The 25,731-nt window shown below is 46.7% G+C and overlaps 1 protein-coding gene and 1 long non-coding RNA gene across 13 annotated transcripts in view; one reads left to right on the top strand and one right to left on the bottom strand.

Annotated features, from left to right (window-relative positions):
* Positions 1-4,303: 4,303 nt before the first annotated feature.
* The window catches only part of TRAF3IP2 (TRAF3 interacting protein 2), a 43,522-nt gene continuing 22,094 nt past the window's right edge, over positions 4,304-25,731 (bottom strand). For 5 of the 12 annotated variants that reach the window (XM_036413640.1, XM_036413641.1, XM_036413639.2 and 2 more), the window contains 7 exons: positions 22,239-22,419; positions 17,805-17,983; positions 15,833-15,921; positions 12,313-12,381; positions 11,206-11,322; positions 7,501-7,575; positions 4,304-4,890 (listed from right to left, as the gene is read on the bottom strand). In XM_036413640.1, coding sequence (XP_036269533.1) covers positions 4,744-4,890; positions 7,501-7,575; positions 11,206-11,322; positions 12,313-12,381; positions 15,833-15,921; positions 17,805-17,983; positions 22,239-22,419 — 857 coding nt within the window. In that variant the 3' untranslated portion in view covers positions 4,304-4,743. Of the gene's footprint in view, positions 4,891-7,500; positions 7,576-11,205; positions 11,323-12,312; positions 12,382-13,640; positions 13,775-14,304; positions 14,691-15,794; positions 15,922-17,804; positions 17,984-22,238; positions 22,420-25,731 lie in introns of those variants that run through there. The other 7 variants (XM_036413637.2, XM_036413642.2, XM_036413643.1 and 4 more) reach the window with 7 other exon arrangements.
* On the top strand, positions 14,008-21,977 carry LOC118705203. Its single transcript, XR_004983634.2, has 4 exons — positions 14,008-14,139; positions 14,939-15,120; positions 18,618-18,621; positions 21,968-21,977. It is a non-coding gene; the product is annotated as an uncharacterized LOC118705203 (long non-coding RNA).

The raw sequence follows: 25,731 nt of genomic DNA, 5'->3' as shown, positions 1-25,731 counted from the left end.
ATCTCCCCAGCTGCCATCAGAGCCTTCCTGGTGAAGGGAGCGAAGAGAGGTCAGGCAAGGGACAAGAAACGTGTGTCCTTAAGGTTTTCGTTTGCAAGATCTGGGGGATCTGGGGGCTGCGGTTATTCTTCCATACGCATGTGTCTAAGAAACAGCAGGCTGGCTCAGAACGCGGTCACATTTGCCCAGATACACTTTGCTCCAAGACTTCCATTGTTTAGCCAAAGGTTCAAATATCACTTCCTTAAACACGGAGTGGGAAGAGGTGGGAGGGGGATGTGGGGGGAGGTGTGCCCTAGACCCATATGCATACACTCCTTCAAAGTTAAATAGAGAACACACTACACTGTGTGTTCCCCTTACAGCCTGCGTGGCTGGAGACTAAGAATTTGGGGGCAAGTGCACAATCACAGATGGAGGGGCTGTGGACACGTGGGTGAGCTGGCAGCAGGTGGCTGCCCAGGGTCTGGGGAAGCCTCCCACCGAGGGACATGTGTTTCTATCTGAAAGCTTTTCCCCACAGAAAATGGAACAGGAACGTATGACGTTAGAAACATGCTCTCCTGCCTGGGCACAAGCCACCCTGAGTGCCAGCTGCATTGACCGAACTAGGCTCCTTTGTGCTGTGGACGGGCCTCCGGCCGCTCCCCCACCCAATGGAGAGGTTGCATGACCCTCCATTTCTCATTTCTTCACCTGGAGGGAGTGCAGCTGTTCCAAACAGCTCTGTACTGTTCCAACAAGATGAATAGAGCAGATTTCAAAGTAAAAACCTTTTTCAATGTTTTTGTTTTGGGGACTGGCCAGATAAAACGAAAAGAAATTGGCCTGACTGGTAGTGGGTTTTGTCTGTAAGCTTCGGGAAGGCGTCAAGGTCTTTTTAATTGTGCCTTGGTTTCGTATAATACCAGTATAAAATAAATGTGCCACGCTACCTCAAGGAAAGTCCCACACATTGTAATCGGAGCAATAATTAATTCCCCGAAGAATTCCCCACAGAACAAGTTGAATTCTCCAGCCACCAGAGGACAGAGGTGCATCTTCCCTCAGGCCTCCCTCGCTCCGGAGGCGCCGTTGAGGACTGGGAGTGCTCCGGGAGGACTGGGTCTGCTGTTGGACAAACCCGCCGTCAAACACCAGAAAGCTCTCTACGTTCACCAAGCAAACGTCTGCAGCCTGGAAACCAGGCTGTCTAGGTTCTATTGACTTAGACAAGCCACGGTTTCTGAGGGCCCCAGTTTTCTCACACAGAAAACAAAATGGCAGCGGTGCAGGTTTTCTAAAGTCTGAAAATTTTATGACAGAAATAAATATGAGACTTAAACTGATTTTGGTGCTTTCTTTCTCCCCCCCACTCCCCCTCAAAAGTTCATTCTTTATCTCTTTTATTGAGTTCTTCATCTCCAAAATGTCTATTTGGTTTGTTTTTCAAGTTTCAATATCTTGAGCAAGTACTCGTTTTGTTCACTGGTTTTTATTTCTGAGTTCATCCAACTGCCTCTTTCTTGTATTGTAGGTTTTTTGTTTTGTTTTTTTTTCAGAACTGCCATCTTGAATTCTGTCATTCAAATCACACATTTTCATGTCTTTAAAAGTTTATTTTCCGGAGATTTTTTATTTTCTTCCTGAGCTGCCTCATTACTTTGGCTATTTATGGTGTTTGGTGGATTCCGCCTCTGTCCACTTACGTGTGAGTGACAAGTGTCTTTAGTTCCTATGCTGCTCTGGCCTTTCAGATCTCTGTGACTTTGGCGTTTTCTTTCTTCCTGCCTGGGCTTTCGTTAATTTGGTCAGTGGGTCCCTAGAGAGCCAGTTATCTTGAAATATAGTGCATAATTCTTCAGGATGAGCAGCATTTCTATTTTGTGAAATTTTCCCACACTCTAACCTTTCTCGTCCTTTCAGTTGCCCCTAGGAGGTAGGTCTCACTGATTCTTCTTGGCTCATTAAGAAGAAACAGAAAGATCCTGTGTTTTGAGAGACTCTTTCTGGATCATTTCCCAATGATCATAGGACTTTGTAATCCACAGGCAAAGGTGATGGTGACAATGGGGTGTGTGGCAAAGCGGATGAGGTGGTTGATGGAATAGCTTAGGTTAAGAAGAATGCTTGGCAAGGCATCATGAAACAATGTCTGAAATGTTCAAAACAGAGATTTGTTTAATAGGAAAAAAGGAAATGTTTAGCCACTATAGTAATTTTTTTCTGAGCACTGAGCTGAGAAATAGCTAGTCTGATTGTGTCACCGTGAACCGAGATGTCTTTGAACAACGTAGAAGTTAAATTAAACAGACAGACATTTTGAAATCAGTCACTGAAATTAAAAATCACATTTTAAATTTTGTTAGTCAATATTAGATAAGAACCAAACTTTTCATTCTGCACACCTCATCCCTAACGTCAGTGTAGGTCTGAATAAAGCTAAGGGATTATTTTTACAGAGTCAGCCATAACCCATCTCGACCCCCCAAATGTCTACAGATGAATGCAAAAGGACCAGGGTAATGTCTAAACAAATCAAGTGTTAATCTTAGTGCCAGTGCTCGAAAATTGTGGTTAAAATTCCTTTGATGTTTGTGGTCATCAGACTGTATAGAAACTGCAGGGATCAAACTTTTGTCACTTGGCCAGGTGTTGTGTGTGTGTGTGTGTGTGTGTGTGTGTGTGTGTGTGTGTGCGCGCGCGCGCGCGCGCGCGCGCGCGCGCGCATGCTTTTTGTTTTTTCTTTTTTTGCTTCCAGTGCAACCAGCTGCGACAATTTAATGACTATTTGTGGAACACCAGGGACCTTCCCTCTTCATTCACCTGGGGTAGGAGTAGTGGCTGAGCACTCAGGACTGGTCTCTGAAGGGAGGAAGGACTAATAACATCACATCATTAAACTTTGCTAACTAGAAACATTTCAGAGTACTAATTGCTGATGCCATTCTACTAGTATTTATAACTATGTATAATCCTTCAGGATGCTACCCCGCCTGGGCAAAAAAACAAAGATAGCAAAGAGAAAGAAGACTTGAAGATTATGGCTGGGTGTTTTACATATTTGGAGTTAATCAAACAAGTAAGTCACCTGGCCGGTATGGCTCAGTTGGTTGAGCATTGTCACGTGCACCAAAAAGCAGTTGGTTGGATTCCTGAGGCAACCTATCAATGTTTCTCTCTCTCCTCCCTAAAATCAATAAAAAACATATTTAAAACAAAGTGAAACAAAAACACCCCAAACCAAGTAAGTCAGCTCTACTAGGTCTCAAATGCTTTGAAGCTGAAGGTATTTGTCATTGAATCTTACAAATGAATATTTAAGGTATGCTAGCTTTTCTTATCCTTTAAAAAACCCCACAAACATAAAGACATTAATCTTACTCAGTAGACATCAAGGTTATAATGTAAATAAAACTAGTAGTGTTTTTTGCATTTCATTAGCAAAGTTCCTTATTTATAGTTGATAAGTATTGTTTTTGCTATGGTGACACATAAGGTTGAACTATCTCATAGTTTAAGAAGTTAGGCAGACAGATAAGGGAAGAAATAGCTGAAAAGTCTACATATTGGATTATTCATCTTGGGCCATTATTAAAGTCATTCCACCTTGTTCTATTGATATATAGAACATATATTTTGTTTATTCATTTTTTGTAGACAAAAGGAACAATATATATATTTTTGACTAAAATTATGAATGTGAGGATATTGTTGAAGAAAAATAAGAAAATGTCTCTGTTAAGAACATGTAATTTCACCCCCTGGGAGATATGATTATGAAAATGAAAACTTAGTTATTTCTGAACAGAGTATTTAGAATTTAGGTCCTAGACTTTAAACCTTTTAGGGTCATTAGAGATACTGTTTTGTCCATGTCACTTTATAAACGAGTCCCCAGAGTTTCAGAAAAGTGAAAGGACTTGCTTAAGGTCACACAGCTAGTTCGTGATAGCACCGAGATTGGAACACGTCTCCCAAACCCCAATTCTAGCTTGCACTGTACATCCCCTCTCACTTCATATAACACACAAATATTTTTACATACATATTAAGACCCTAAGAACTATGATTCTATTAGAATCATGGTCCTGTGTAGTATAACGTTGTTTTGTTTTGTTTAAAAGTTCTATGGCAAGAATAAAGTTTTCAGAATACTATGTTAAAGGCATTGTTTATCTGGCTTGAATCTTTTAATATAAAGTAGTCTGTTACATCTGTCTAATATTATATCTAAGAAGCTTTATTGATGTTCCTGGAAGCAGCTGCCCATATTATTATAAGTTAATATATTTATCTTCTTGGAGGTAAAGAAAACACAGTGTTACAAAAGAGTAAACGCTTTATTATTTGTACATGAATTCTTTTGGTCCGAGGCCACACAACCATCTGGCTTACCCATAAAAGTAGCCATAAGCAATGGGAGGGTGTCTGTGGTCATTTGCTTGTGGTCACTTCTATGATCTCCTTGCTAAGCAGTGAGAGGCCCAGAAGGGACAAGTCAGACTGTTCGGAGGAACAGGCAGTGGGGAGAAGAAGCAGGGAGTGCAGAGCAGCCAGCCTCCTTCCATTCCAAAGACAGGGTCTGTAGGGGTTTCAGGGGGAAGAATAGGCTGCAGAACAGGTTTTCTGAGGTCGGAGAGCCCCTGGGGAAGGGACTGAAAACAAACAGCTGTGAATGCTGCCAGCCGGCCTCAGCTAGAAGAGTGCCAGCCAGAACCACGTCCAGATGTGGCCTGGCCCCGGGGAGCCTGGGCTGGGGTGTCACAAGGGTACCACCTGCAGCGTGGGCAGAGGCCCCCTCGGGGGAGCCACGTACTCTTCCTCTCTGAGCAGCCGCAGCAGGATGTTTTTCTTATTCTTGGGCCAGCTGTAGACGTGAGTGTTCTGTAGCCAGGTGGGCACATGCTCCTATGGAGAGAATGACAGGAGCAAAGGCCGTTAGAGAAAAACCTGGATTCCAGATCCCCGGCTTGGTTCCCAGATAGCTACGGCTCTTCCCTCTGGAGCATTCTCTACCAAACCATCCTGGGGGCTGCAGTGTTTTGCTTTTGGAAGGGGTTAGCATGTGACGTGGTCTTGGCTTCGGGTGCAAGCTGTATATCTCATTATGGAAACCACATGTGCGCAGCATTTTCTGTCAGTCTCCAGGCTACCTGCCCTCTGCATTGCAATGTGCTTTTCACCACCCTCACATGAAAGGGGTAGGACCGAGGTCATGCAGAGTGATGCGAATTCCCCGGTGATTCTGTAAGAAGTATGCCAAGGCTTAATCTAATCCATTATCCTTTCACTCCGGCCACAGGCCTCGCCTGCCATCCAAGGAGCCCAGCAGACCTCCGCGAGCAGGCAAAGGCACAAACCGCGAGCCGGGGAGGGTGGGGTGCAATTTCAGACTACCCTCATGAAGTGGGCGTTCTGCTGGGGAAAGACATATCGAATACGTAGAAACATCTAGTGTGCTCGATGGGGATACATGCTGTAGAGAGAAATAAAACAGAGGAAGGGGATAGGCAGTGCTGGGCCAGGAAGAGTGGTTTGCAGTTTTAAACCGGGGGTTTAGAAAAGAGCAGAGGGCCGAAACCGGTTTGGCTCAGTGGATAGAGCATCGGCCTGCGGGCTGGAAGGTCCCGGGTTCGATTCCGGTCAAGGGCATGAACCTTGGTTGCGGGCACATCCCCGGTGGGGGGTGTGCAGAAGGCAGCTGGTCGATGTTTCTCTCTCATCGATGTTCCTAGCTCTCTATCCCTCTCCCTTCCTCTCTGTAAAAAAATCAATAAAATATATTTTTTTAAAAAAAAAAGAAAGAAAGAAAAGAAAAGAAAAGAGCAGAGGGAGCAAACTTTACAGAGACCCGAGTCCAGGCGGACAGAGGAGTGCCCCTGGCTGGTGCAAGGAGCCACTCAGTGTGGCTGGAGAAGAGCGAGAGAGAGAAGGTGAGGGGCCGTGTCCCAGAGAGCCTTGCAGGTTGTTGTTTTTCTCTCTGAGCAGATGGCAGGCCTGTGGGGACTGCAGGATGAGCTTAGAAGCAGCACCTGCGTGTGTCAGGCATCATGCTGGGTACGGATGACCCCCAAGTGAAAAAGACACAGGGACTGCCTTGAAGAGTTGTTAGTCGTATGAGGGAGTCAAAGTATAAAGAAAAAGAAGCTGTTTTCTAGGCAATGGCATGCCCAGGGGCCAGGCGGTGGAAGCAATCTGCCCTGAGAGATTGTTTGAAGAAGTTTTAAAAACGTGAATAAAACCAGCTGAAAGTTGGTCAGCTTTTTCTATCAGCCTGCTCCAGTAATTCCAAACAATTACTCCCAGTGCTTTTGCCCCAGCCACACACCACTGCATCAAGGTCAGCACAGGGGGAGAGGGATCAGGAGAGGCTAGAGACTGGGTAACGTGAGTTCACCAGACAGACAAGAGTTCACCAGACAGACAAGTCAGGGAAGGGCACTGCCGGTAGAGGGAACAGAAAGTGCAAAGGCACAGAAAACGAAAGCATATGTGCGTGTGAGGGCATGCTGAAAGAGTCCGGTTTGACCCAAGCACAGAATCATCTGCACGTGGTGACCGGGAAGGCTGAGCATGTGGGCACAGGCGTGTCGAAGGGGCCTTGCACGTCGTGCTAAGAAAGGTGGAGATGATCTTGTAGTCTGCAGGAAACCACTATGAATTTCTGTGCTGGAGAGAGATCAGATCTTCATTCTGGATGTCCCTCTCTGACGGCAGAGCTAATACAGGGCCCAAGTAGAGAGACAGGGAGAACAGCAAGGAGACCTTGCAGTGCGAGCAGTGAGAGCCTGGGCAAGGGGCGGAAAAGCAGGCTATTTATTGTGCGGGCTGTGAACTGTGCAGCCCTGGGCTCCCAGTCACACAAACCGGACCCTCCCTCACTCGGAAGTCTCCATGCAGCCCTGGCATCTAGGAGTCCTCCAGGGTGCAGCTGGGCCTGAGCTCAGGGCGCAGCAGTCTCACTTTGAAGACTTTCCTACCTCCCTGCCTTCCCTGTGCCCAGGCATGGCCTCAGGCATGTTTTTGCCCCCCTCCCCCAAAACCTGCTGGCCAGCCCTTCTGGTGCAGAAACCCTCCCATGAACCACAGCAAAGTTCACTTTGATGACTGTGCAGATTCAACTCCTGTATTCTACAGCTCTGAGAGCTGAACTATGTGCCGCAAAATACTTCTGAGGAACAGCCAGCTAAGAAGTACACATCTTGACTTTTATGTATTATACAAGAGATAAGAAGTATCAGATGAACAGTCTCTTTTTGGCTCATGAGTTAAAACACAAACTACCTCTTTGTGTGTAATAGCTGCTGGAACAATTAGGACAGAGATGGTCTATCAGATAACACTCTATTCATGCCGCTGAACTGGGGCTGAACTGTGTGGGGCGACTTGCTGATCTTTCTCACACTGTTCTCTCTAAGGAGTTAGAGGGTTGACTAGGTTTTTCCACTTAAAATCCCAGATAGCAAATAAAGCAAAGTTTGAATTCTGAGAGCTTTCTTTTGTTTGTTTGTTGTTTACCTTCTTAGCATTTGGGAAGAGCACAGGGATGAATCTGAAATTCATACTTCCTTGTTTTATGAACTCGATCTGCATCTGGAACAGAACAAATTCAAGGTTTCATGTCAGGAACAAGGATGAGGAGTTAATGTACGGTACCCATAGTCATGCGAGCCCACTCAGTGCCTTTATTCTGATTTCCTTGAGTGCCTCACCCTTACAATTTGAAGCTCTCCCCATTACACATCTATGCCATCTACTCATCCACCCATCACTTATTGAAGGCCTAATCAATGCCACGCTCTGTGCTGGACTTGGTGTTTTAAGGATTGGGATTAAGATTAGGGTCTGCTGAGCTGGGTGGCGTCAGCTCGCAAAAGCCAGATGTGTGCCTCTTCCCAGTTCTGTGTCCGGTGACTTCACATCGGTAGCCTGAAATTGGCCATCGTGAGAGCAGGTATACCACAGAAATGGAAAGATGCTATGAACCAGGGTTTTGGGGGAAGGGGGATAAGGGTGAACCGGTTTACCAGAATACCACGGATACAAACAAACCCTATCCGCACAAAGCCAGCAGTTTTGTGAGCAGTCAGAAAGGTACATTACCAACCACAGTGCAGTGTGAAAAAACGGCTGTGGAAGCCCCAGATGGGGCCCATCCATTCTACATCAGTTACAAGGACATTCACAAGGGAGGTGTCATTTGGATGCTGGAAGAAGAATGTGGTCAGGCACACGGACAGGGGAAGGACGTTCTCAGCACAGAAAAGGGCCTGAGTGAATGCCCCGAGTGTGCCAGTAGTCAGTTGGTTGGGAACAGCAGGCAGTGCCCTGCAGCTAGAGCACAGGACGGACTTGGAGGAGGAGGAAGGCAGGCCGGGGGGGTCAGCTGTGAAGAGGTCTGACTTCCAAGCCCTCGGCTTCCCACACCAGTTCCCATTTGCTCTGACACTGCAGTGGCCCCAGGAGCTGTAGCTGCCAGAGCTCCGTCAAAACTGGAATTTTCAATCTGAGAGGAGACAGAGTCTTCCAAATCCTGTGACCAGCACCAGGTACGTGGGCTTCTGGTGACAAGAAGAGGAATTATGCTTCCCAACTATTTCATCTTCCAATTGATTTTTATTACGAGGAGTCTTGGTCGTGCATGGAATAAAAACAGAACCAAGAGGGACGTGCCAGTGGTGATGACTTGTTACTGAATTGACCAAAGAAAGCCCTCCTAAATGTTTGCACACCCGCCCACACTCACGCTTATTTGCATACACGCCCAGTCGTACAACACACAGATCATCCACAAGGCGTTTTCTCAGAACCGCCTCCCCTTGAGAGTCAGACACACCAAAAGCATGTTTTAAAGTGATGAAAGCGTTGTGCCACTCAAAGCACCAGCCACATCAGTGCCAACACGTGAGAGGAAGGGCATGGTTTTATTACCCATTTTGTTTCCCAAACTTTTGACATATGTGTACCCCTTCTATAATTTTCATAATGCTGAGTACCCCTCGTACTCATGAGAACGTAGAATTAGGCGCAGCTAAGCACGGTGCATGCAGTGCATATCCCCTCCAAACTCCGGTGCAACGCGTACCCCCACCAAACTCTTCCCGTACCCCTGGGGGTACGCGTACCACACTTTGGGAAACACTGGTTTACTAGGTAAAAGCTAAGCACTGGAAGCAGTTTCTGACTTCCAGGACACTGGACACTACAAACTTGTTCACTACCTGCTCCGCCTGTGCAGGGGCCCCCGGCCGGAGTGCGTGTTTTTCGCCCATATTTCCAGATACTGGCTTTGTGTGCAGTCCTGGCTCTAGGACTCAGCCCCTCCGGGCACCTCTTCACGCCCTCTGTCCACCAGTCTGCTGCTGCCTGGAGGGGACCAGGAAGGCTGCCAGGCGGGCAGAAGGCACGTCTGCCTCTGGCCTCTTCAGCCCCTTCTTTGATGAGGGAGGGCTTAGGACATGGTTGCCCCAGGACGCTGAGCGTGAGATAATCTGGCTCCCAGCCGGGCACAGTCAGTCCAGCTCCGGGCCGAGCCGGGTCCCTGCCCTGCACTGCCACGCTCCCGCAGAGCTCCACAGGTTTCCTCAGGACCTGGCGGGACCTGGAGCCCTGCCCACACGCCAGCTGTCCACTCGGGACTGCGGTTCCTAGACATGCAGACAGGAGGCTGAGTGCTCCCAGGTCACAGCCTCAGGGGGGCAGCTCCCAGGCCAGCCGTGACCTTTCAGGGCAGAAACGATCCTTCTCTGGGCCCTGCCCGCGGGCTGTCGGACCCGGAGAGAGCGGAACAGGAGGGAGACGGGTCCCCTGCCTCCTCGGCCGTACTCTGTGGCCGCACCACCTTGCCTTGGCGTTCACTTTTTTTTTTTTAAATATATATTTTATTGATTTTTTCCAGAGAGGAAGAGAGAGGGATAGAGAGTTAGAAACATCGATGAGAGAGATACATCAATAAGCTGCCTCTTGCACACCCCCTACTGGGAATGTGCCCGCAACCAAGGTACATGCCCTTGACCGGAATCGAACCTGGGACCTTTCAGTCCTCAGGCTGATGCTCTATCCACTGAGCCAAACCGGTTTTCAGCTTGGCGTTCACTTTGGGTTGGCTCTGAGCTCACATAAGTGGCTGGCACTTGGCAGAAGAGGAGATAGAGACCCTGAACACCCAGGAGGGAGCACCCACCTCCCCTGCCTTTTTCCCGTGCTCCTGACCCACAGGACAGACCTGGTTTAAGTCAGCGTCCCCAGAGGTAAAGCTGCAAGGCCCCGGCCGGCCGGCCTGCCTGCCTGCCTCCTGCCTTGTGCTGCTCACCCCCTTCATCGGGACCACTCTGCTTCCCGCCTATCCTCCTGGCCTCGTCCGTGCCCGTTCCAGGTGCCTGCCCCCTGGGAATGTTAGGGCTCAGACGGGGCTTACAGGTTCTAGCCCAGTGACCTTCAAGCCTTTTTAAACCTCAGAATCTTTGGTCAGCAAACAAGCCTGACTGAGAAAGGCAGACAAGCTTTGCCTGAGGAGGGGTGAGAGGCCCAGAACAACCACACCCCCAGCACATACGAGCGCCCAGTAGGGATGATGGGAGCCTCTGACATCCTGGTCAAAAGTGACTGTCTGTACAGTATGTCTCACTGCCGAAAGCAGGAAGACTGCCAGCCCATACAACAGCCAGCTCTAAAGCTGGGTATTGTTTTTGCCAGAACGTTCCATCAGATGCTGAGTAAGTCTAACTCCCTACAGATGTCTCCCCCCGTTTTGGTCTGACCAGGCCCCGTCGTTCATGAGCTGTGAAGCACAGAAACACGGAGCACTCAGAGGTTTACGCAGTGGGCCCAGGGACACACAGCCTACACGTGAGGAAGTTGATTCTGAACCAACGGCACGAGTCCTTTTCGCCAGGATGCTCTGCCTCTGGGAAAAGGCGGGGACAGGACAGGACACCACCCGGGAGCCCTGTTCCCCAGGCCTGCCTGCCGACCCTCCTAGGCCTTCACACTCGGTAAACAAGCAAACCAGCAGAGCTCTATTTCCAGACTCTTAGGTCATGGATTCCTCTGCCCTTGCTGCTGACAAGGGCACTGAGTCTCAGAGGTGTGCTGAACTGCCCAAGGCCTCACAGGTAGCAGCCCCCCATTCTCCTTCACTGGCATCAAGTGCCTTTGCTTGGTCTCTGGTGAGGGACAGGCCTTCCTAGCACCGGCGAGGGGCTGCCGGCCGCCGCCACTCACCATGCGGTGGATGTACTTAGTATGTAAGCCGTGCTCATCCTCGTCCAGCTGCGACTCGGCGCCTTCCACATCCTGTTTGTATTTGGGGCTGATTGCTACGATTATCATCACTGTCTTCTGTTAATGAGAGGGAGAAGGCATGTTTACGGAAGTGTGAAGTGCGGTCCATTTGGTGAAGGCGGGCTGGAGCCTGGCCAGCAGGGCTGTGTGCTGGTCTGGCACACAGTGGGGGGTGGAGGGCTGGGCTCATTCTCAGTGAAAGCACTGCTCCCTGCCCCCCTCAGGCAGACTGACTGCCGTCTCCCCTGCTCCCCTCTGCCTCAAACCCCCCCCCCCACTCCCTTCACGCACTCTGCGTGGCGCTCTCCTAAATGGATGCGGCTCTGCCCACCATTTCCACAGCCGTCACTAATCCGTGGCTAATGAAAGCCCGGACCACTAAGCGATCTGCATCTTGGTGGAAAGGCTGCAGCCACAACGATGAAACCCCCTCCCTCCCAACCCCTGCCTCCCCCAGCCGATCAAAGCTGCCACTGACTGCGCCCTCACTGCCCTGATGGTGGCAGGGCCAGTGGCAGGAGGACAAAGCAGACGCCAGGCTGCACACAAAAGGAAAAACCCAAACCCCCAGCCTGCTGAGACCCTCCCCACCCGCTCTCCCTCGCAACGCAGCAGCTAACGCGCCCACAGGGACACGCTGGCAGCAATCAATTTCCATCTTGTTGAAGCACAAAGTGCCCGGAATGCTCTTCAGCCCAGGCCTACACCACACGTGGGGTGGTCTTGGGAGTGAATGGAATTCTGCCGCTCCCTCCCCACCCCCGCCTTCATTGCCCCCTTCCCTATGCCGGTCAGAAAATTGTTTGTTCTGATGGTTATCAACCACCTGTGCCTGGTGGACTGTTATTTCCTGCCTGAGCCTGCCCAGGAGGGCGACCCCATCCTTCCTCTCCAGGTCTCTGCGCGGCTGCCAAACAGGGAGGCTTTGTTGGGACTCCCTTGGCTTTGGACATGGTGGCTGTGCCAGAGCGTCTCCCATACAATAACTTTACAAGCTGATGGTCTCTCTCACTAGAAAACAAACTCGGGATTTTGAAATGTACTTACATCTCTAAGGTAGCGTTCCATCCACTTTATGATATCAATGCCGCGGATTCTGTCCTCAAAAATGTCAATCTGCGGGGAAAGATGTGGGAAGCAGCTCTTAATGAGGAGCTTTATCTGGATGCACAGCAAGAGGAAACACGAGACCATAGGCATTTAAAATGGAAAAAGTTACTAATGCTTTCTGCAGGGAGGCTAAAGAAAATACAATTTAAAAATAACGGTCCCTATTTCAACATTAGTAGGCACTGAACTATTTAATAGCCATAATTAGGATAGATAGGCATGCATCAAAATGTGTCTTTGCCTACACAATAATTATGTTTTAAAAACCTGAGAGACATGGGCAACAAGTTGGAAGTAAGCCAATAATATACAAAACAAATATATACACTATATATATATATATATATATATATATATATATATATATATATATAAAATGATGAAAACTAAAAAGTAGACCTCTTGGGCTTTGAAAAGACATGGAGTCTCTGAAGGAGTACTGGAAGGGGAGAATAGTCAGTTGTCTTCTGTTTTCCTGAAGCCCGAATGTAAGGCCATTCTTGGGCTCAGACGTGTCCTGCAGCCAGAGGGCAGTGAGTGTGTACAAGGCGCTCTTGCTCACAAGGAGGATTAGGTGCTGGAATGGGTGACTCAGGGACAGCGTCCTGAGGAGGTGCTAGTTGATTCGGCCACACCACTTGCTCCCAGATCAGTTGTCTTAAATGTCATTCCACTATTTAGGACTGATGGGGTCAGCAAGCTGCCCATGGCATCTATGATCTAGTCTCACCTCTCTCCTCCTCACATGCCCTGCCTACTTTCCTCCCCATTGCTGCCCCGGCACTGCACCCAAAAACACAGTGCCAGCCCCCTGCTCTGAGTCCTCCCCACACACCCACTTCCTCCTCCTGCTCCTCACTTCACCAAATTCTACCCCATTGTGACACAGCAGGTTATTGTATGATAACATCCTTTCATTTACTAAATGCCTCATTTATGTCTGCCTGATCTCCTCAACCTGGTCCCCAGCTTCCTAGAACGAAATAATGCTTCACGTTCACCAAACTGGCAGATACATATGGCACAGAATGCGAGCTCAGAATACGTTTCTTTACTGATGGCACATTAAAAATGACCATTTGCTGCTTTAAAATGTCTGATGTCCAATGATTTACATCAAGTAATCTTGAGAAAGCTTTTGTAACTCTCTGTGACTGCGTCAGTAACCCATGTCTGTTCTACCAGACAGAAGCCCCATAATGCCAGGGCTGAGAATAGACGGACAACTTGGCTCCTGATGATGATGATCCCAGCACCTACCGTAAATTATTCCCTGCTGTGAGCTGGACATTCCAGGAGGCACAATGTACTGGCTAGCTTCTATTTGTCTCTCCAGATCTCTGCCAAAGTCCACAGCTCTGTCAGGCCAACTTCTCCACATGGCCACTGTTGTGGGCCAAATTATACCCTCTCTCCCCTCTCCCCCCATATCATGTTGAGGTCTTAACCCGCAGTGTGAATGTGTTTGGAGACAGGGGTTTTGACGAGGTAATTAAGGTAAATGAGGTCGTATGGGTGGTCGCTGGTCCAATATGACTGGCGTCCTTACCGGAGGAGACTAGGACACAGAGGAAAGACAGAAGGAGATGGCCACTACCAGCCCAGGAAGAAGCCTCAGCATGAAATCAATCCTGCCGACACCCGGAGCTTGAACTTCCAGCCTCCAGAACTGTGAGGAAGTAAATTTCTGTTGTCTCAGCCTCCCAGGCTGTGGTACTTTCCCTAAAGCAGCCCCGGCAAACCGATACAGCCACCCTTTCTCAGGTTGCTGTAACCACTGCTCCTCGCCTCTTTAGACCTAGGGGTGGTAGCAACTCCCTGCTCTTGCTTGTCCCAGGATATTCCCCAAATTTACACAGAGCTTTGAAAACAGTCTCTTTAAAAAAAAAAAACAAAACTCTCCTTAAATTACCCATGAAGTCTTCTCACCACTGAGGAGGTCTTAGCGTATCACCTGGCACTGAGCCGCCAGGGCTGGGCTCTGGTTCTACCACAGGGCTTCGCAGAGGTGAGGTCAAGGGGAGATTTAAATTCTGCTCAGCAGCCCCTGGTTGTTTAGGTCACAAAAACCTGTCCTCTTCTCCCAGGGCGTTCAGTATGCTTATTTGGAAATGACCAAAAGTAAGAAAGATCTTTTTTTTTTTTTTTTTTTACATGTTGGCCTTATGTCCTGTAACTTGACTTTATGTCACGGTCGCCACAGCACTTGCTTATTCCAGAAATTAGAAATGGAAATGCTGGTCTCTAATATAGTCATAGAGCTGGAGTGTATACATTGTATGCTCTTTTAAACTTTCAAACACTTCTGTTTTTAAAAAAATCATAGGATAGCCGAGACCGGTTTGGCTCAATGGATAGAGCGTCGGCTTGGGGACTGAAGGGTCCCAGGTTCGATTCCGGTCAAGGGCATGTACCTTGGTTGCGGGCATATCCCCAGTAGGGGGTGTGCAAGAGGCAGCTGATCGATGACTCTCTCTCATCGATGTTTCTAACTCTCTATCCCTCTCTCTTCCTTTCTGTACAAAATCAATAAAATATATTTTAAAAAATAAAAAAATCATAGGATAAAGAAGAAATTCAAGTGACAACTCTTGTTAAATGATGTCCGATCATCTTTGAAATGGACATCTTTATTTACTAAGAATTCCCTCTTTATCCGTCAACCTTCCTATCCTTAGACATTTCCCTTAATTTTTGGCCACTCTCTTAGAGTTCACTGTCACTGAATACCCAGAGCAGGCCTGGGTGTCTGAGGAAAGCCAGCCTTCCTCGCAGGCTCCTGGGATGTTTTATTTACTGTCAAGGAAAGCGTACTCGGCTTGAGGCAGAGGCAAGGCGCTACAGGGGGATGTGAGGAGCCCATGCTGCCTGAAATTTCTCAGGCCAAGATCACAGCAGACCGCAGGGCTGGGCTGTCTCCCTCCCTCAACTAGACCAGCTGAGAACTTGGCCCTGCGGTGGGAGCATCGCTGCTGCATGGGGTGTGGATGGCAGCTGTGCACATTGGCGGTGGTGGTGGTGGTGGTGGGGGGGGGGGGGGACCTAGGCTGCAGGCTTCTGTCTCAAACCCCCAGCTCAACAAAGGACCTTGTAAAGTAAGCGGAGGAAGCCTGCAGCCTCCTGCCACAGGAAGCACCGCCAGAGCGGGCGAAAGAGGGCAAAGGTACAAAGTGCAGCCGGAGGCTGGTGTTTCCTTCGGGCCAGGGGTCAGCCGCGTCTGGGCTCGGCATTAACCCCCTTCGGGCTGTTGGGAGGCTCTCGCAGGGAAAACATGCTGGAGACTTTAAAATCCAGAAAATAATTAGCTAAAAATTCATAGGCATTTAGTTCATAGTCACGCAAATCAAATAATTTAATTTAAAACATCGGCAGCTATTTATCACTTGTCTCCTTTTGTGTTTTTCTTTTCCTGTGCTCGCTTTAATGGCTCACTCTTCTCTTTGGATACAATACTTACTGCAGTTTGGAAGCCATTGACCAGCAGAAAGTTCACGAATTTCACCACCTCCATGGCCGAGTCCACAGAATAAGTGATAAACACTTTCCCTAAGAGAGATTTTTCACATTTATTAGAAACTAGTCAAGTAATAAGTATATTTTGAACAGTACATATAAATATAGTATGCAATGTCTTTTGTTCTTCTAGGATAATAAAGGGAAACCTCTGGCTGGGGGTTGGTCTCAGGGTCTGTGCCTGTGCAGTGTGGACTGCTGTCCTCGGGACATCAATCTGCAGGCCCCAAGGAGCAGGGGGCTGTCCCAGGGTGGGCACACTGCTCGGGGTGCGTGGAAAGCAGAGGCACAGGGGAGAGCACGGGCAGGCTGAGACACGCCGAGGAGGTCTTTGAAAAACCACATGATGCATTCACAGAAAATCCGCCCCTCAGAACCTGCACGTCCTTAAAGTCAGGGCACCACCTGGTTTCTTAGAGACACGTGGCCCTGTGCCTGAGGAATACCCTCACAGCAGGCCAAGAAGCTGAGTCTTGCTAAGGGGCCACCCTGTGGTGTCCTCCTTTGATCTCGTGATGCTCTCTGCTGCCTTCAACTCTTGCTTGACAAGAGCAAGGGAGGGGAGAGGGAAAATGTTCCCTAACCTCCTTCCTCCAGGAGGTTGGAGTAGACTAAAGCACAACTCAGAAATGTTAGGAACGTCTCAGTAGCTTGAAGGAGTCACTGCCTCTGGGCAGTCCAGCTCTCGGCCTCCCTCGTGCCTCCCTAGGTCAGCCGAGGGCGTCAGACAGTATTGTGCCTACACACTTGACCCAGGCGGCGTGAGAACCAGTGTTTTCTCAGGCTCACGCCTTGGGGAAATCATCTGGCTAGCACGTTAATATGACAGATGAACAATCTCTCTGTGTTGGTTTCCAGTCTGGAATGAACCCGCTCTATCTCAGGAAGCCTCTGGGGCAGAGGGTGGAGAAGAAGGTGGAGCTGGAGAGAAAATCTGAGTCTTTTAATCTTCAACCAATTCCTATGTAATAATTTTAAGACTCTCTTTACGGATTGTGGTAAAATAAATATGAGCTGTAGACTGACGCCAGGCCTATATCCTGTGCAGGGAAGCATCCATGCTCCAGAAATGCTCAAAAGTATAGTGTGTAAGGCTTTAAGGAGATTAAGATGTTTTTTGAGTGAAAAACAACAATGGATCATTGTATTCAAGATTGTTCAACTCCTAAAGGACTGAAGAGCATAGATTCCCCAATAGGAATTAGTGAATGCAAAAGGCTTATTATATTTTCAGGCCTGGTTCCAAGAAGTGCCTAGATTTAGACACGACTTCCCAGTCTTACCTGAGCGGCTGCTTTCCTAAGATTTGTGGAACTTGCTGTCCTGACTGACCTTAGTATGAGAACATTTTGGTGATATTTCAACGTTTTTGTTTCTGACTGCAAAATGTGGAAAAAGAATGATCACCTGACACGCAGTCGAATATTTCTTTAAGAAAGGGCTTAGTTTGCATTTGGTTGTCAGGCAGCATGGAGAATGTGAGGCTGCCTTTTCCCCAACAAGACTGCTCACTCCTGCAGGAAACGGCCTCGTTCTCGATGGCTGCTGCTAATTTATGGGGAGAAGCGAGGTTCCTGGCCAATGCCACGTGGACATCCCATCAACTTACCCAGGGACAAGTCCACTCAAGAGCATCATTTGGAAGAGGGAAAAAGCATTGGGGTTATTTGTTGTTGGAGTGTATGGTTAAGAAAATCTAGTGATAAGCACTTTGTATCACTGGTAGTGTGCAAATCATCAAACAAATACATACAAAATGTTGGTTACCTTTTTAGCAAAAAGTAAATTTTATTTACCTGAGAAATAGCCAAGATAATGGATGAATAATCATGAAGTATTCTCAAAGTTTAAGACAAGATGAGAAGGAGGAGGGGGAGAATAATGATGATGAGGAGAAACCATTGCAAACAACTTACGTAATTCTTCGGGTAAATTGCTTATTTTCAGAGTTCCTCTGGCTGGAGGATTACTAGGGGGTCTAGGGACAGCAGCTGGAGACGGAGCCTGGGGACCCTGGGGTCTCAACTCGGCAGGACACTCCAAAGACTCCTCAGCAGCTCCAGCTCGTTTCGGTGGCTGGTTATAAGGCTGGTCCCTGGACAGGAATAGACAACAATAAAATTTTCATTTTCAACGAAGGCGCACCTTGAGGAACAGGAAGGCTTTAAGAACTGTGGGAAGATACCAGTGAGCTATCTTTCTCCTCTGCTTCCATTTCTTTTCTGAGGTAGAGGGACAAGGGTTTCTCATGGAGTTTCGGTCAATAAGCTATAGGGCAGGTTGCCATATGTAAGGGCCTGTGCTAGGAGTCACATGACGGGAGCAGAATTTGATTTCTCTATTCAAGGACTGTCTAATTGAGAAGATGAGTCTCATGCACAGGGCTGATAAGGTCACCAATAATATATAATATAATGGGTGGTGCAAGTTTGGTGTTATAGGCATTCTGATAAAAAGAACTTTTAGCTCATCCTATATAATGAAGAGGTAATATGCAAATTGAACATCACTCCAAAACACAAGATGGCCACCCCTATGTGGACAGATGGCTGCCACAAGATGGTCAGCAGGGGAGGGCAGTTGGGGGTGACCGGGCCAGCAGGGGAGGGCAGTTGGGGGCAACCAGGCCTTCAGGAGAGTGCATTTTGGGGGTGATCATGTTTGTAGGGATGGCAGTTAGGGGCAATTGGGCCTGCAGGAGAGCAGTTAAGCAGGGATCAGGCTGGCAGGGGAGTGTTTAGGGGGTGATCAGGCTGGCAGGCAAACGAGGTTAGGGGCAATCAGGCAGGCAGGCAAGCGGTTGGGAGCCAGCAGTCCTGGATTGTGAGAAGGACGACCGACTGCCTATTTAAGCCCAAGTGTGATCGGGCCTAAATGGGCAGTCGGACATCTCTTGAGGGGTCCCAGATTGGAGAGGATGCAGGCTGGGCTGAGGGACACACACCCTCCCTCCCGCACCGTGCACGAATTTCGTGCACCAAGCTACTCATGATGGATAACATCTGATCACATATCAAAAAGTAGAAAAGGCCTTGTAGCTTTAAAAGTACTAATGTTGTTAACATAGGGATGAAAATCTGATACTGAAGATCTTTTCAGAAAGTTTCTACCACTTGGTTTTGGTTGCCAATATTCCCACCAACATTCTGCTGAGAACCATCAGACACACTCCTGTGAGGTTTGGAAGCAGAGGAAATGCAGGCCGTGCTTCTGCTACTTCTATGGTTTGTGCTTCGCAGTGTCAAGATCAGGATATGGGCATCCGGTTTTGGCCAGTGCAGACCTAGCAGGCACTGAAGGCATCAGTAGTTGCAGTGCTGGCAGCTATCTGGTTCTGGATGGTACTGTGCAGTGTGGTGGCCAAGAATGGAGAGCTCCACAGTGATGTTCTGATTCTCTGCCTCTGACCCTAACACTGGAAGCAGCCTCTTTGGTGTCCTGCTCCGCGATGTTGGTCTGGGATCATTCCTGGAAGCCCAACCTAAAGTTTGCTCCTTCAACCTCCAATAATGTTGTAAGCACCCAGTTCCCAAGTTAAAGCCCTTCTGCTTAAAACTGCTAGAGTTGTTTTCTGCTTTCTGTAACTGAATCCTAATTGATAAGGGAACTAAGTTTTTTCCCTTTAAAAAGGTTCTGATTCAAATGTTAACATTTTAAAAATCAAGGTAGTGGCAACATATGTTTCTATTTATTTTGTGCTTGAGATTATTTTATAATTTCAAAAATGTTTTGTTTTGCCAAAATCGGTCTGGCTCAGTGGATAGAGCATCGGCCTGCGGACTGAAAGATCCCAGGTTCGATTCCGGTCAAGGGCATGTACCTTGATTGCGGGCACATCCCCAGTGAGGGGTGTGCAAGAGGCAGCTGATCGATGATTCTCTCTCATTGGTGTTTCTAACTCTCTATCCCTCTCTCTTCCTCTCTATAAAAATCAATAAAAAATATTTTTAAAAATGTTTTGTTTTGATTACAAAATCTATGTGTATATGCCATTTTTTTTTAATATGGCTTATTGCTTGTTTTCATATTTTTACCTAAAAGAGTAAAATATGCAAGAGACTTGTGCAATAGAATTTTAAAGAAAATGACACAAAATCCAAACTATACTATATTTCTAAAATATGACTATTTGAGGAAGTTATTTTTATTTATCCAGAGTAAAAATTCTTATAAAATATGCCTTCATCTAATGGGAATCTAATTCCATGTCCTTTTTGCATTAAATTCCTTTATGCCCAAAGTCGTTTGGTTGTTATAAAAGACAAAAAATGCTCATTTGATAAAGAAATCTTAAGGCCTTGATAATATTAAAAAACTTCAATATAAAAACAAATCATGAAGAATAATGACAGAGTAAACTTTCTGTATGAATGCTCTCTTTCAAATGATCAGGAAGAGGAGAATTAGCGTCATTACCTAGACTTATGTTCCATGACCCGAGAACAGCAATGTTACATCCTTTCCATCTCAGGGCACACATAAACTAATTACTAACATTCTGCAGCGATCTGACAAAAAAAAAGTATAATTTTGATTCATTCATACTGGACAGCTATTATTGCGTTGGCTGTTGATTTTTTAAAAAAAAATATTTTATTGATTTTTTACAGAGAGGAGGAGAGAAGGACAGAGAGCCAGAAATATCGATGAAAGAGAATCATCAATCAGCTGCCTCCTGCACATCCCCCACTGGGGATGTGCCTGCAACCAACGTACATGCCCTTGACGGGAATCGAACCTGGGACCTTTCAGTCCACAGGCTGACGCTTTATCCACTGAGCCAAACCAGTTTCAGGTGTGGATGTTGTTTTATTTGACAATATAAAGGAAAAGAAGTCTGTGCCCCTGACTAGTCAGATTGTGCACGTTTTAAGAACTCTTGCGGCACACTGGTTGAAAACCACTGCCCTAAAATGATAAAATAAATCCAAGGGATCATAGCTGGCTTATATTGAATGATGTTGCAAAAACAATTACTCTGTGCTATATCTGCAATTCTTCTATAAATCTAAAATTATTTCAAAATAAATGTTTATCTTAGAAATTACTATTCTTCCCCTAATCAACACCAAATATGTTTCATAAAGATGCTTACATTTTGTTTTCCTTAGAATTTTAGGTATTTCTTCTGCCAGAGGGCTTGTAGCTTTAAAAGCTACATTTTACATTTTCCTTACAATTATTATTTGAACTCCATGTAATTTTGTATTTAACAATAAGGGATCAGTCTGGAAAAAAAATAGAAAGGCTCCTGGGCTTTTGAGTGAAGGGGAAAGCAGGCATATACCTTACCTGTCATTATAAATAGGGTGGGCTTTTTTTCTTTCAATAAACTTTTTTAGATAATTACTAATTTCTATATTTCTGATAAAAACTGCCATCGTATCTCATTTTGTTTTCAAAGCAGAATATACTTTTACTCTGAGTGGTATATAAAAGTTGTGCTGATGCCGAAACCGGTTTGGCTCAAGGGTCCCAGGTTCAATTCCAGTAAAGGGCATGTACCTTGGTTTCGGGCACATCTCCAGTGGGAGGTGTGCAAGAGGCAGCTGATGGATGTTTCTCTCTTATTGATGTTTCTAATTCTCTATCCCTCTCCCTTCCTCTCTGTAAAAAAATCAATAAAATATATTTTTTTAAAAGTGCTGAGCAGAGCAAAATTTCATTATTCTCTAATTTTGTCATAAAGTAGGAAGCTCCATTTACATGAGTTTTTCCTATATATATATTTTAGATGCATAAATTAAGAGGAAAGGAAAGCTTGAAGAAGAGTCCAAAGAGAACAGCTGGGAGAAGAACAATTTGAAGGACTAGACAACTGGAATTATTTTTTTCTGGAAGAAATACAGGAAAGAGCTAGTCATGGCATTCAACATGTGCGACTGTTTTTGTTACAAAAGAAAATCATCGGTTAGTTTACGTTTCTATTGGGAACTAACTGAATTTAAAATTCCAAAGTAAGAAACGGGCTACACAGGTACACAAACTAGGGATGTGAAAAAGAACTTCCTAGAGGTGGAAGTCAGTCATCGTAAAACTGAACGTCATTTCGTGGGCGAAGAGGCCAGGTGATCTGAAGGGAAAAGAAGCAAGTGTGACTTAGCATCTTAGGAGCCTTCCTTTTCAAGAAAATTTTCAACAGTCGTCCGTGGCTTTGTGTGTCTAATAAAGAGATTCTTGTCAGCCAGCCTCCGCTTCCTTTTGACCTGAAAAGCCTGTGTGCAGCGTTCCACTGGGTGGGGTGGCCGCTGACCTGGTTAGTAAGCCGACAGAGTTTTATACCCTTGGTTGCACTGACAGCATGCTTTTTCATTTCAAAACTATCTGCACGTTGGTTCCGTAATACTCACTGATATCTCAGGGGCCCTGGGGAGGACGCATCTCTTTGTGCAGGCCCCTCTTCTTGGTCCCAGGGGCTGGGATAGTTCAGGATGATCTTCTGCACAGGGTGGGGGCCTCCATGCAGGGGCTGCCCAGGTAGAGCCGGTTGGATCACTTGATGGTAGGCTACTCGAGGATAGTCCTGGCCATCTGTAGGAGAAAACAGCCAAGAGAACAGGAAAGACTGACTTGAGCGCCTTCATGTGAATGAGAGGTAAGCTCAGTGCAAATGTTTGTCTTGATACCAACTGAGGGTCCCAGGTATCAGTTACCACCTCTGTAATGTTTTGTCATATTTCTCCACAATCATTTACTTCATAGTTTTCATTAAATTGAGTCATTGTGGTTTTGCTTTCCAAAATAAAAACATCTGTGGAATCATGAGTCTGGTGCTCTAGTTGGAAAATGCAAAGCGCCACCCAGGCCCCCATTTTAATAAGTTACTTAGGGTAACCCAAGCATGAAAAACCTCCCCCCATCACCATTCCTATCACAATTCCCCAACTTTCTAGAACTCACAGCCAGGAGAAATTGTCCCCATAATAGATAAAGAACCACTTTTCTTTCTTTTTCTTTCCCCAAGTGGACACACACACACACACACACACACACACATCACTTTCTCTTACCAAGAAATAAATGAATGAATGAAAATTTGGCTCAGACCTCTGGGAAGCAAGCCAACCAGTTGGCAACACTACCCAACTTTCTTGGTCGTTTCGTGCTAAAGCCTACGTGCACTTGAGGCCAGGGCGGTTAGAAGAGGGCAGGGCTCAGCACAGCAGGGCTGGCAGTGACTTGTGTGAATGTGTAACCTAGGAGAAAGTGGTCCCAGCCAAGCCTAGAAGCAGCAAGTCTCAAGGGAAGAAGGCAGCCTGTCCGGGTGGGAGAAGAGCACGGAAGGCCAGAAGAGGGACGCAGGGAACCCAGTACAGGGGAGAGAGGAAAGCTCTGAGGGAACTGCCCAGGCTCACGTGTGGGAAATCTGAGAGGTGAGGATGTGCCTTAGGGGTGGGCCCAACCCCTGAGGGAACTGGAGAGAGGTAAGTGGGTAACCCTGCAAAATTAACCACGAACGCCTCCTAGGAGCTATGCATTGCCACCTCTGCCGTCGTAAGAGGTCGGAGGCATAGCTAGATAGGGCAAGAAAGAACCTGTTTCTCAGAATAGATGAATATTTATCTTTATTCATTTTCTGATAATAAAAGTAATAATCGAGTTTTCCCACTGCAGGTAGGATACATGCAGGGACGTAAAGTGAAATCAAATTTGCAAGCAAGCAATCAAGTAACAGTCATGGTAAACTGGACCCAGAATGTAGAGGGTGAGAATGTGGCGAATGATCGGATTCTTAGGTCAGTAGGTAGTCAGAAGCCATTCAAGTTTCCAGGGGAACACTCAGGGGAATAATGTCCTCACATACAGAAAAGAAGACAAACAACGTGTGTGTTCACTAGTGTGGCTACACGTTGTTTGTCTGGATGCAGGCAACTTGCCTGTGTGGCCCTGGAAATGTGCCCAAGCCAGTCACTCGTCATCAGATTCTCCGGATTCAATCTACTGTATTGTCTGTGTTGACCTGTGACACTAGCAGGTCCTTCCTGCCATGTATCCTCTGGCAAAAGTGAGTATTTTCCTCCAACCCAGGTTGACTCCTGGCCCTGACTGTAACCTTTGCCCTACAACTAGGACTGGTCATGACATTAGGGGCTTAAGAAACAGGAAGAGGATTAAAGGGTCTACCCCAGCCTCCAGCTGATAAAGGAGACCATGATTTGAGGGCATCTCTAAGAATGGGGACATGGGACTACAGAGACCCCTGTGTTCTAGGACAAGATACATTATGCAGGATTTGCTTTTGCAGCTTCCCTGGGGCAGGTCAGATAAATTCCAGGGGTCCAGGTGGCCAGTTGGAATTTTAGGCCTACAGGGAGGTCATGACTGCTGCCCCTCCCCCCAGCTAGAAAAAGTACTCCTGCCAGCACGTCACCAGGCAGAAGCCAGTCCTGCTTGTAGATGAATCTGGCATGCATGGACCATTTACAAAACCAGCTGTAGGTACAACCAGGCTGTCCAGAGATCCCACTGCACTTAAAATCCACCCCGCACAATCCGATCCCCGTCCTTCTTGGTCGTATCTGCTATGCTGCTCTCACACGCTCACCAAGCCCCAACTACCACTGTGGCCATCTTTCTTCGTCTTGAACATCCCAAACTTGTCCCCACCTTTGGGTCCTTGAGTTGGCATCCTCTCTGCCTAGAATGTTTTTGCCTTAAAGCTTTACAGATCAACTTCTTGTCATTCAGGGCTCAGAGGCTCAGATATCACCCCTTCACCCAGTTGCCCTACCCTACTCCCACCCATTTTACTTTCTCCATAGCACTTAGCATGTGTTTGTGTAAGTAAGCATTGTTGTCAACTTCTTGTCTGCCTCCCCTCCTAGCATCCTGTGAGAGCATGGCCTATGTCAGTTTGCCATCAAGTCTCCAAGCACAGTGCAGGCACAAAGGGATGCTCAATAAAGGAATGAAGACTGAGCAGTTACAAAGCCAATTCCACACACACACACACACACACACACACACACACTCAAAGAGGAGCCATTTACACTCTGCTTGCTATGTCTTGGGTAATCTAGATCAGCAGTCACCAACTATTGGTCTGCAGACTACTGGTGGTCCATGAGATCTGAAAGGTTGGTGGCCACTGACCTATTTCACTGTCATTAGCTGTCTTTTTTTTTTTTTTTTTTTTTTTGTGTGTGTGTGTGTGTGTGTGTGTGTGTGTCTGAAAGTTGAAAAAAGAAAGACAAAGTAAAAAGAAGAAAAATTGCCAGGCTGGTGTGGATTAGTGGTTGAGCATTGACCTATGAACCAGGAGGTCATGATTTGATTCCCTAGTCAGGGCACATGCCTAGGTTGTGGGCTCAATCCCCAGTGTGGGGTGTGCAGGAGGCAGCCAATCAATGATTCTCTCTCATCATTGATGTTTCTATTTCTCTCTTCCTCTCCTTTCCTCTCTGAAATCAATAAAAACATTAAAAAGAAAAAGAAATTTTGTTGGTGGCCTTGACCATTTTAAATATTTGAAATAATGTTTGCTTCCACTATCCATTAGTAAGTAGCTAATAATGTTTTATTTGCTTTAAAAGGACTACCCAGCTCTAATCATAGGGCTTGTTTCTTTTCCAGAAGGCGGATGTTAGTGCTGTTAATCAAAAGCCTTTGAATCCAGGTCATATGATCTCTAACAGATTATTTCCCGCACAACACGTTTTTGTCTCATAGCAACAAATCTTATCATTAAAATCACCAAGGCATGTGGTCTAAGTGTTTGATTAGCTGTAACTTTCATTTCTGAAATGGCCACCTACAGTAGAAACTTAAATTGGTTCATGTGAGCAGACAAAATGATCCACCTCATCTAGTTTTTAAATTAGGGTACTGACAGAACAGTCTTTC

The sequence above is a fragment of the Pipistrellus kuhlii genome, unplaced genomic scaffold, assembly GCF_014108245.1.
Source record: "Pipistrellus kuhlii isolate mPipKuh1 unplaced genomic scaffold, mPipKuh1.p scaffold_m20_p_5, whole genome shotgun sequence".
Lineage (NCBI taxonomy): Eukaryota > Metazoa > Chordata > Mammalia > Chiroptera > Vespertilionidae > Pipistrellus > Pipistrellus kuhlii.
This window is presented reverse-complemented; position numbering and strand designations above follow the sequence as displayed.